At 44.0% G+C, this 12,748-nt stretch overlaps 1 protein-coding gene across 1 annotated transcript in view; it reads left to right on the top strand.

Moving 5' to 3' along the window:
• MIB1 (MIB E3 ubiquitin protein ligase 1) overlaps positions 1 to 12,748 on the top strand; it is a 74,962-nt gene that overhangs the window by 23,060 nt on the left and 39,154 nt on the right. The window contains exon 7 of the mRNA XM_075588514.1: positions 4,810 to 4,993. Coding sequence (XP_075444629.1) covers positions 4,810 to 4,993 — 184 coding nt within the window. The remainder of the gene's footprint in view (positions 1 to 4,809; positions 4,994 to 12,748) is intronic.

Raw genomic sequence — 12,748 nt, 5'->3', positions numbered from 1 at the left:
CTGGCCCCGCCCCCTCTGCAAGACACAGACATAGAAGTTTCCCTGCAAGCTGCTCGCGTCGTCCCTACATAATCGTGTAACACCCCCCCTACCGTGTGTGTGTGTCCCGTCACTCCGCCTCAGGCCAATGAGAGGTGTGCGGGGGCGGGCAGCCCAAGGGACCAATGAGATTTCCCCTAGGGACACCGGACATCCAGACAGGCATACAGTGCTTTCACTAATATAGTATAAGATATATACACACACACAAACACACACACATATATACACACACACACACACACATATATACACACACACATATATACACACACACATACATACACATACATATACACACATACATATACACAAACACACACACACATATACACACACACACACACACACACACACACACACACATATACACACACACACATATATACACACACACACACATATACACACCTGGTGGGGGGAGGGAGTAACTAAGCCTGCTCAGGTCCCCCCATGTGCTGCTGAAAACGGGCGGGTAACAGACAGGAGGAGGAGGGCTTGTCTGTGTGCAGGGAAAGCCCCGCAGCAAGGCCCCGCCCCCTCTGCAGGCAGACACAGCAGGGAACTGGAAGCAGTCTCGGCACGGAGCTTCTGGCCGCCCGTGCACAGCTCTGCCCGCCCCCAGGTTTCCCCGCACGCAGCCTGCGCCCCCCCCCCACATAATCTTGCGCCTCCTCCAAGGGGGCGCGCCCCCCAGTTTGCGCACCGCTGGTGTAAAGCACGGGTGCGCAAACTACTCAGTTTGCGCTCCCCCTGGCCTGCGCCCCCCCCCCTCCTTGCCTGCTCTCTGGCTCCGCGTCATATGACGTCACTACGTCATGTGACATGTTGCCACTTGACCCCGTGGTGTCATTTGATGCCGTGTTGTCATGGCGACTCGCTGCTGAAGAGTTGGCAGAGGGCATGTAAAGGAAGTTGCAGAGGACTCACGCCTCCCCCGGTATTTAATTTTACATGCCTGGGGGAAGAGCGAGGGGCCTCTGTAACCACCGCGCCCCCCCTAGATAATCCTGCACGCCCTTCATTTTGCTCACCCCTGGTGTAAAGCATGAAATAGTTTCCAAAGCATAGGAGAATTACTCAACACTTGTTTTTGATTTTTGTGTTGTTTAAAGAACTATGCAAACATTGGGGAAAATGACAAACCTAGTCCTTAATTGAATTGTGAACAAAGAAATATTAGTGATCTCTGTACTACAGTTTAGATGCAATCCAAGCAGCCTAAAAAATATATATATTTTCTTTTAAGATATGCAGCATTTGATTGCCTTTATTGAAAACGAATTACCTTACCTTAGTTCTCCTGTGATGATCAGGAAAATTCTGCTTCCCAGGGTTCACTAAATGGCTGCCTTTCAGTTTACCTTCAGTCAATGTAACTCAGCAGCTACCATGTATCTGGATATTACTAAGGTAACATTATCTATTGTTACAGTTTGCAGCTCAAACTGCTGGGAATATTGGTAACAAATTATCACAACCAGGAAAGTGTTACAAAGATCTTTCACTGCTGGAGACGTGTGCTAAAACTGCTATAGAAATCACTCACACACTCACACACCCTCTCTCTCTCTTTGGATGTTCATGGAAAAAAAATGTATGTTGCAAACAGATCCGCAGTTGCTTTACGTTATTAAATTATCTAGATAGTCTAGATAAATACTGAGCCTTGAATTAATTTATAAAAAGTAGTAAGAAACAAATTTTTATGTGCCTTTGCATTGTTCATGTAATAACATGTTTCAAGTATAATTAAATGGACCATAAACTATATAGACCGACGTAGGTTGAGGATACATACAATGTGTTAAACATTTATGTAGAAATAAAGTATCGACTGAAGGCTCAGAAATGAATGTTTAAGGCTAAAGAATATAAAGAATATGTATGCAGGATAATAGAACTCACTTGTTAAGCTGAGATTATACAAGCGCGTAACAAGCACAAATTGCTTAATGCCTATGCGGCCGACCCCTAGTTTGCGAGTGCAATGGCGCGACCGCGTTTTGAAAAGACAACTTTTGTGTATTTTCAAGCGTGTCCGCGTCACGTGAGTGGTTCAGCCAATGAACCACCACGCCTCCCATCGCCTCTCCAATCGCCTGCAGCTCAGTTCACACGTTGCTCAGATGAGAGGCGCCCGTGATGAAGCGCGCTAGCGTGGACTATAATCCAGGCCTCAGGTAGGGCCCTCGAGGCTGGTCTGTGCTTGGTAAAGGATTGAAGTACAAAAAAAGAACTTCTCCTTAAGAAATGTATACCAGCACCAGAGAAGACATAAATAGAAGTGTGTGTATGAATAAAGGTTATTACTTAATTGTAGCATGTGTCGTGTGTTACAATAAAGTAATATCTTTATTCACACCTCACTTCTATTTTTGTCTTCTCTGGTGCTGGTATGCATTTCTTCTGTTCATTTTATACACCCACGCATCCATCTTTCTCTATGTATGTATGTATGCATGCATGTATGTATGTAAAACCAATTTCCTTTGACTTGTAGCGACTTTGTCGCGTACGTGACGGATTAAATCAATTTGTTTTGATGCGCCGTCGCAGGGACTATAAGCACGACCTAACTAGAAACCCCCACCTCATTTTCCACTGTAGCAGGTGCTTCTGTGGTGCAAGTCTTCCCTGCTAGTGCAGCATAAGAATTGTGCAGTAACAAATTATCCAGGGTCCAATGGGCTGGATCTAATCCGATACATCTGTGTCCTTTGAAGACTAGTCACGATTTAAGCTAATCATCCTCTGTTAATTACAAAGATATACCCTATCCTCTGTTGATCGACTGCTCTGACTCAGGCCCTCATTTTCTCCTGTCTCGATTACTGTAACCTCCTGCTGTCCGGCCTTCCTGCCTCTCACCTGTCTCCACTACAATCCATCCTAAACGCTGCTGCCAGAATCACTCTGCTCTTTCCTATATCTGTCTTTGTCTCCCCTGCTGAAATACCTCTCCTGGCTTCCTATCAAATCCTGCATCACACACTCTATTCTCCTCACTTTTAAAGCTTTACACTCTTCTGCCCCTCCTTACATCTCAGCCCTAATTTCTCGCTCTGCACCATCCCGACTCTCGCGTTCCGCTCAAAGATGTCTTCTCTCTACCCCCTTTGTATCTAAAGCCCTCTCCCACCTTAGTCTGCGAACCCGCTGCGGCCGGCGGGGCGCGCGGCCGCGGTTCACCAGACCCTTGCCCGAATGGTCCCTGTCCCCGCTGCCTCCTTCCGGCAGGGCTGACTACGTACTGTGACGCGTCAGCTGGCCGATGCTGCAAGATCCTAGTGATTTTCGGCGCTAACGCGTCACGTGGTACGCGAGTCAGCCAATGGGGAGGAGGGGAGGGATGGAGCAAGATGAGAGGAGCCTTGGGCGGGGAGCAGGGAAGGAGCTGCGGGTTAAAGTGTGTGAGTGTGTATGTATGTATGTATGTATATATATATATATATATGTGTGTGTGTGTGTGGGGGTGGATGGCCCCTCCCACTCCCGCCCCCCTCCCGCTCCGGCTCCCGCTCCCTACAGACCGCATATCGCGGTATGTGTCTGTCAGCGCCCCGCCTGTCTGCAGTGCGGGCGCGCTGACTGAGGGAGCGGGGCCTTAGCCTTAAACCTTTCTCACTGACTGCCCCACACCTCTGGAAGGCTCTTCCCCTCAATATCCGACTAGCACCCTCTCTATCCACCTTTAAGACCCACCTTAAAACACGCTGCTTAACGAAGCATATGAGTAGCTCTGTGGCTGATGCTATACACCTGATACATAAACCTTGACCCCCTGCAGACGCACTTACCAGAATGCCCTCCTACTGTCTCTGTACGTTCTCCCTACCTAACAATTAGATTGTAAGCTCTCCGGAGCAGGGAATGTTAATTTTATGTCTGAAGCGCTTCTTCCCATGATCTGTTATTTGTATTTGTTATTTATGATTGTCACGTTTATTACTGCTTTGAAGCGCTATGTACATTAATGGCACTATGTAAATAAAGACATACATACAATTGCAGATTTATCCTCTTGGAGTATTTCTTAGGGGGAAGGGGTCTATTTTTTTTTATTAGCACCTCATCCTCTGTGTCCTTCCTTGGCTGATGACTGATGTGTGGCACAGCCCTTATATAGGACATGCCCCATAACACGACCACAGCATGTGATATATGGTTTTAGTGAACAGTTCAATGGTGTTCAAATGGTGTTAAATACCGTTTACGCCAATTTGTCCACTTATTGGAGCTTTGTCAGTCTAGGCCGGTGTGTGGTTTGCCAGTACTACAGAGACCCATCGGACTCACCGGCACCATCTTTTTTACACACAACTATTTAGTGCAGTTGTTCTCCACCTATCTGTGTGCTACTGTGAACTTATCATGAGCTCTTTCCTACAGATAAAGAATCATATAATTGATTAGACTCATTAAAACATAATTGATGCAGCTCATTTTACCCGTGCTAGATATTTATTTTTCCCTATTTGTTTACCTCTTATTTTAAGTTCTGTCACCTTATGGATGTATTACTGGCTGTATAAAATATATTTTTGCCCCTCATGAAAATTAACATGTATTGTATAAACTGGACTGCACATTTTGTAAGGCCTCCTTTATCCCCTATCTAAGAGAAAATAGAGTTGGAAGTAGTTTGAATGTGAAAAAAATTACTTTCTCCGTGTATTTCTGTATTTTTTATTGAATGGGTTTAGAAGAGATTATGGGCCCATACCATGTATAGCAGGGTTAATTTGTGTTATGAAATGTACTTTCTAGGTGGACGTTTAATCCAGCTGTTCTCACCAAGGCAAATGCTGTTCGAAGCGGAGATGCTGCTCAAGGTGCAGAAGGAGGAACATCTCAGTTTCAAGTGGGAGACCTTGTACAAATTTGTTACGATTTAGAGAGAATAAAACTTCTTCAGAGAGGTCATGGCGAGTGGGCGGAAGCTATGCTCCCCGTAAGTATCATTTACAACTTTAAGCAGAAATGTAATGAGCGCTTTAATATACTTCCTGTTTCAATTTTACACCAGTCTGTTTTTGCCTTGGAGTTTCCAAAACATATACATCTCCTCCGCCAAACACACACCCACATTACGCACACACCCACACATTACGCGCACACACCCACACATTACGCGCACACGCACACACATTACGCGCGCGCACACACATTATGCGCACACACACACACATTACACACACATTACACGCGCACACGCGCACACACACACACACACACACACACACACACATTACGCGCGCACACACACACATTACACACACATTACGCGCGCGCGCACACACACACACACACATTACGCGCGCACACACATTACGCGCGCACACACACACACTACGCGCACACGCTCACATTACGCACATTACGCACATTACGCACATTACGCACACGCGCACATTACGCACACGCGCACATTACGCACACGCGCACATTACGCACACGCGCACACACTACACCCACACCACACTACACCCACCCACACTACAACGCTACAAACACTACACCCACCCACGCTACACACTACGCACCCACGCTACACCGGCACCCGCGCTACACCTGCACCCGAGCTACACCCGCACCCGCACATCACCATCTCTATATCATCTTCAATCCTTGTCGATCCACTGCTGGATAAATGCCTCCCCAATGATCTTTCACGTAGTACGGTTGCAAGCCTCTCCTCTAAGTCAGGGATGTGCAAACATTTGTAGCTGGACCCCCCCCCCCCATGCCTGCTGCCCCCGGTTCTCGCGCCCCCTTACCTCACTTCCCGGCGTCAAGACGTCATGTTGCCATGGCGACGCGCCAAAAGCAGTCTGAATCTCGGTAAGCTATATGTTGCAGGGGCCTCAAGCGATCCCCCCGGCATTTAAATTAAATGCCGTGGGGAAGAACACAGAGCCTCTGCAACCACCACGCCCCCCTATAAAAATCTCCTGCCCCCCAGTTTGCGCACCCCTGCTCTAAATTGCTCCAACAAATTTTTGGATTTGAATCCTCCCATTTTACTTTTGGTTGTCGACTTGATTTCTTTGTAAAATCTTTTTATTGAAAATTCTGCAGACTTGTACATACAGTATATATTTAACATGCATAATGAAGCAGATTCTTATACAGGTATCTCTTTATGTTCCATACAATATTCGTTTTGCATTAATTCCTTTTTATTTTTTAATATAGTAACACTTGAACCTTCAACTCAACTTGTAAACATTTAACTGTATTATGTCAACCTGTTATTTCATTTTACCTTCAACTTCTTCCCTCTTGATAGTATACCCCAGCCTTTGCTTCGTCTGTTTTGGACCTCTGTCAGACTAACTAAGTCGTTCATATAAGGACTCTTAAATCCTACAGTATGTTTTTACTCTTCGCCTCTCCTGTGCAACACATACACCTCTGTCTGATATCTTGAAGTATTTCACTAGTCTTATGGTATCGTCCGTAGTCCTGTTAGGTACCTTTCTACCCCACAGGTCTCTGGATTTTTTTTTAATTGGTGTAGTGTTCAGAACCTTGTTGGAGGATTCCTGGTTAGTGTGTGTGTTGCATACCATGTTGTGTGTTGAAAGTTTTCTTGGATTTTTGTCTTTGTCTCATCTGACTGTGCGGCAATGAAGCTTTCCAAGATTTGGAAGAATCGTTCCGCTTTTTTTTCTTTTTCTGTCGTGACTTCCACTCAGTCTAATGTGAATATACCAAACATTTTCTCTCTCCACAGCTGCAGAGATGGGGGAGTGTTATGTATCCATTATTGTAAGATCGTTTTCCTTGCAGCCATAGCTATAATTTGTTTGAGTTTGCTGTTGTCAGTTTGGTCCCCTGCTGCCCCTTCAGCGTTTAGGTTTATAATATTAAAAATCGCATATTCGGGATCTATACGGATTGTTGTATTCAGGGAATCTTTGCAATACTCGCCTATTCGTGACCAGAACTCTTGGACCACTGGGCTGTTCCATAGGCCGTGTATAAGATCTGCCTCTGGGGCTGTGCACTGTGTACATTTACTGTCTAGTGATAGTTTTGCTTTGTATCTGAATTTGGGCGTAGTATATGTCCTATGTAAAATGTTGTAGTACATTTCTTGGCATACTGTGGATTGGATGTTTTTCAACGATTTTCCAAACTGTCTCATGAGAGTCTCCATACTTAGATTTGGGCAGTCTGTTACCCAAGCTCCAGTTCCCGGTGTGTGGTCATCACCTTTTCAAGACATTTTGTAGTGCGCGCTGTCCTTTATTTCTATCTCTTCCTAGTCTGTGTACTTCTCCCTGCAGCTCCCTGTCTCCCGTGATCAGTGGGGAATATCCAAACGTTAACATCCATAAAGGGGCGCATAAGAGAAGAAACAAAAGACAAATTAGTCAATTAAAACACAATTTAAAAGTACACTAGGAACATGTATAACTTACATAAAATTATGAGGTGGATCACAATGATCCCAAACGTCCGCGATATCCCTGAAGAGGGCCCCAGATTCTCAGAAACCCTCCCCAAAGTCCCAGATTTTAAAAGGAAACGGCCTCCGTGATGTAAGAAGCCGGATCAACGCTCAATGGCGTCCTCGGGGTATACGCGACTGCAGCTTCCGTGGTACGTCGTCACGTGACACACGTCGCTGCTTGTGACCTCACCGCGACGCGTTTCGTGTCTGAAGCGACACTTCTTTGGGTTTTTTGTTATCAAAATGTAATGTTTTCTTAAGACATTGATACAAATTTGATATTGAGATTTTCCCATATTTTGCCATTTGGAAGAGAGCGTCAAGGTGGTTGTCTATCTGCTGTTGGTAAGTCGTTTAGTGATGTCAATGCGTAATGCCTGGCCTGTAAATAGGAGAAGAATTGTGTGTTAGGTAGCGCATATTTATCTTTCAGTTCCTGGAATGAGTATATTGTGTGATTTAGCGTATGTAGGATCTGCCTTATTCCAAGGATTCCCTTCTTTTCCCAGGCCTCAAAAGTGTAATTCGCCTTCCCTTCCTGAAACCTCAGATTCTTAGTGAACGGTAGAAATAGCGACTTGTTCCTTTGTAAGGAGTGTTTTCCTGGCTCTATACCACGCTTTAAATGTGCTGAGTAATAATGGGGTTTCTTTTATAGCTCTTGGGACCTCGTGAGAAGGCGTATGTAACAAATATGCCAAGTTTATACCTAGGCACATTTGTTGGTCAATTTCATATATTGTGAAATAGTTTGTATGATTTATCCAGTCTCCTGCATATCTCAAGATAGCGGCACAGTTGTACATTTTAAGTGAGGGGAGGTTTACACCTCTGTTTCTTTTATGTTGCTGCAGTTTTGCCATACTAATTCTAGGCTTTTTCTTTTTCCATATAAAAATTTGAAATGCTTTGTTTAGAGTTGTTTCGTTTTGTCTCTTATTATAATTGGCAACATCTGTAGTGGAGGTATAGGATTTTTGGGAAGATTGTCATCTTCACCAGGTGGCATCTCCCCAGAAATGTTACCCTTAAGTTCTGCCATTTTTGGAGCGTTTGTGTGATGTTAACTATCAGTGGTCTAACATTATTATATAATTGATGGATATCACTCGGGATGAAACCCCCCAGAAATTTGATGTGTTTTTTTGCCCATTTGAATGGGAAGGAGTCCTTCCACTCTATCTTTTGATTGCAAGCTAGAGCTAGTGCCTCTGATTTTTCATAGTTGATGGTTAAACCCGAGACTTTGCCATACATTTGTATTGCCTCTATAATAGCGGGTATTGCTTTTTTGAGGGTTTGAAATTAAAAGGAGCATATCGTCCGCAAATGCAGCGATTTTTAGTAATTTGTCATCTATTTGAATGCCCTTGAATTCCTCCATCTGTTTTTAGGTGTCGAATTAAGGGGTCTAGTTAAATAACATTGTGGATAGGGGACAGCCCTGCCTTGTTCCCCGTTGTAATGTGAATTTCAGAGTCCAGTGCATTAACAAAGTTTTGTGCCTGGTGAGTCCTGGTAATGTGTGCCCATGTAATTTTGTCGAATGCCTTTTTAGCATCGAGATTTACTATTATTATGTTGCCTTTGGACTGTCCTGCTGCTACCACCTCGGCCACAGCAGATCTTATACTCGTAATTGACTGACTGTCTCCCAGGGACACAACCTGCTTGCTCTGGAGATATAATATTGGGGAGTATATTTTTGAGGCTGTTTGTGTAAATTTTTGTTAGAATTCTAAAATCTTGGTTTTACAGGGAAATGGGTCTGTATGACGATGGTTGTTCCAGATTTCTGCCTGGTTTTGGGATGACAATTATTTTCGCTAGATTAAAATTTTGCGGCATTTGTTTTTCCTCCCTTATATGGTTGTATAGGTTGGTTAGTGTGTTGATAGTTTCCTGTACTTCTAGAGTTGTTATAGGTTGATCTAGTGCCTCTCTATTTGCTTGGAAGATCTGAGGAAGGTTTGCTTCTTGTATAACTTTTCCTCCTAATTCTTTTTCATCTGGGATTGTTGTGTAGAGTTTTTTGCAGTAATTTAGGAATGTTGCACACAATTCTTTGGCGTTTGTTCTGCTACCCTCATTGGTGCTAATGGACACTTTTTGATTAGTACAATTGCTGTCTTTTGTTAGATTGGCCAACAATTTCCCAGGTTTGTTGCCCCATCTAAAATAGCTATTTTTTTTTCATACATATGTTGGGTTTGTGCTCTGTCAGCAGTGCCTCGTACAACTCTGGCTTCTAAATAGTGCTTCTTATTTTGTTCTGTATTATCGGTCTTGTATATTTGGAACGCCTGTGTTAGCTGTGTGTTTAGGTTGTTCAGTTTGGTGTTTAGGGTTTTGTTTTTCCTAATAATGTAAGCAATTATATGGCCTCTTAAGTACTGCTTTGGATGCTTCCCAGTACAGAATGGGTTCTACAGTATTGGTTCTGATCCGTCTCATAATTGGACCACTGGTTTTGTAGTTCCGCTTTGAACTCTTGTCAGCTAGATACGTGGGCATGCGCCAGCTTTGCAAAATATTTTTGGGTTTACCGAGTCTTTAGTTGAACCATATTGGTGCATGGTCTGAAATTATTATATTTTCTATTTTAGCTGAGTTTATTCTCTGCATTAAGTTGGTTGAGATTAGGAACCGGTCTATTCTTGAGAACATACTGTGTGCGTGTGGAAAAAAAAAGTTAAATCTTTTTCTAGGGGGTCAACCAGTATTAGGTTCTCCCTGAAGGATTTTTAAAGTTCCCCGTTGAGTGAGAGTGGTGTGGTACCCTTTTGTTTCCTGATATGTCACGTGTCCAGTCCTCCCCTACATTGAAGTCGCCTCCTACAACCACGGTCTCTGCATCCCACTCCAAAATTCTTTGGTATAGATCTGTGAAAAACAAATGGTTAGGCAAGTTTGGGGCATATACCTTAACCAACAACAGTCTTCTATGGTGATGTCGGCCATGAGATATCTTCCTCCCGGATCTTTCAGAGATCTTCCTCCCGGATCTTTTTTATGAATGGTGTAGTTCACATTCTCGTTTATTAGTGTTGCAGTTCCTCTTTGCTTTCCAGTGTATGGTGCCGTGATTATTTCTTGGATCCGTGGCGCTTTTAGTCTTTTGGTATCCTCCTTCAGGAGGTGTGTCTCTTGGAGGAGCGTCACCTGCACTTTGGATCTTTTGATGTGGGAGAGTATCTTCCTTCTTTTTGCTGGTGAATTCAGGCCCCCGACATTCCAGGAGACCATCTTGAGGTTGTCTATCCGGATTTGGGAATCCTCGGTTTCTACTTTAGCTTCGTCTTGAGGCTGCATCAATCCTCTTCTGACCAGCCGCAGCCTCCCTCGCACCGCAGCCTGGAGAACACACACCCCTATTTCTCTTGTGTTTGGGGGGGAGGGGATGCAGCGTATTCGTTGGCTGTGAGCCTGCTTGCGTGTGTGTGCTGCCTTCTGTGTCTCCCTCCGCTCCCAGACCTGACTTTGCTGGCTCTGCTGTTGGGTTGTCTTTGGCAGCCTGCTTCCTCCTGCAAGTGGCTTCTTACCCCTGTGTCGGCACGGCTTGCCTCTGATCGCTCTCCGGTCATCCTTTTTTCCTGGCTGCCTGTCCGATCCGACTCCCGGTGACCCGCTTTGTTCTTTTTGTTTCCCCTCTTTTTATTTATTGTTCCCCTCCTGCCCCGTTGGTGTTTTGGGGTGGGTTTTTGGAGGTATTATGGAGGGGGCTGTGGGCAGAGTTCTAACATACGGCCATTGCCAAGGCCCGCTCACAGAAGCTCGACTTGGTTTTTAATTACACTTGTAATCTCGTTGAGTATCATATTTGTCCAATAATGGTATTTTTTGTTGTGATTTGTCTGGCTAACTGCCATTTTAATTTCTTCACACTTGTGATGTCAGACTTTTGTTTGGTTTCAACCCCATTTATTATTTTTCTTGTCTATTCGGGTAATGCCCAGCATACATTTCTTCATACTCCTTTGAGTTGTGTGTGCTTCTGCATTATCTTTGCATTTATGGTCCAAGATTCACATCCATATGTGAGCATAGGCAGAATACACTTGTCGAAAACTTTCCCCTTGATGCACAATGGAAGGTCCCCTTGAAAGATTGCCCTATTTATTCCAAAAGTGTTCTATCCAATCTTTATTTTCCAATTGATTTCCATTGTTACATGGTGGTGTAATGTTTATAAAGTATTAGACTTTCTAGTTCTATTCCATTTATTTCGTTCTTTGAAGACTTGACATATTTGTTGAACATCACTTTGATCTTGCTGAGATTCATATGGAGGCTAACCTTCTTACTTGCTTTGACAAGTTCTCTGATTTGATGCTGGAGGTCTTCTGGACTTATAGAAAAAATAAGAATGTCATCTGCAAATCGTAGGTGACTCAAATATTTACTATTGATTCCTTTTTGTTTCCAATTCAATACCTTCAACAATTTAAGTGTTGCTGTGAAAAGCTTTGGTGACATGTCTCCCTGTCGCACTTTATGCTGATCCTGTATCTTCATGTAATGGTTGATGTGACATTCTCATAAATGTTCTTTATAATATTTATGTACATTTCTTCACCACTTTGAAGCTGCAGTTCAAGCTGTCGTTTTATTTTTTTTCAATATGTGTTAGAGATGTGTGCAGAGGTGCATATAATGGAGACCGATTTGGGTGAAATTAGATCTTGGCTTTATTGAGCCTGTTCCTTTATTCAGGCAAAACATAAAAAAAAAATAAAAATAACAAACCTCTATCTTTTTGTAAGGGCCAACTCAATTCCCCAGACCCTATCTGCAGGACTGGAGGGATATTCCCTTTACCAGCCTATCACCCCAAAGTCTCAGGAACCTGAGCAGGTGGCCCTCCATGTCGGTCTCTGGCAGGTTCCTGGGTCCTCTGTGAATAGGAAATATAGGTCTCTGGGTGTCTTGATTTCAGTACAGCCTTTGTGCTCAAGACCCTGTCTGTGTGCAGGCTTCTCTGCTCTCCTGTCTGCCCAAATGTGAGCTAAGGAATCTCTTTCCTGTGTCTCACATGAGGCTTTTTCTCTCATTAGTCCAGGTGGAGACTAGTTAATTGAGTGGCTGCAATCAACTATCTCTGCTGGATTCTCAGAGCTCTGAGGCTGCTTTATTTAAATAGGGATATGTCCCTGTTACATACCTCCCTTGTTTGTGGAAAGCTCGGGGTTGCCACGGCTAAAGCCCATCCTTCCACTCGCGATATCTCTGCAGCTCAAATGAGAGTGG

Source organism: Ascaphus truei, chromosome 2 (assembly GCF_040206685.1).
Source record: "Ascaphus truei isolate aAscTru1 chromosome 2, aAscTru1.hap1, whole genome shotgun sequence".
Lineage (NCBI taxonomy): Eukaryota > Metazoa > Chordata > Amphibia > Anura > Ascaphidae > Ascaphus > Ascaphus truei.
This window is presented reverse-complemented; position numbering and strand designations above follow the sequence as displayed.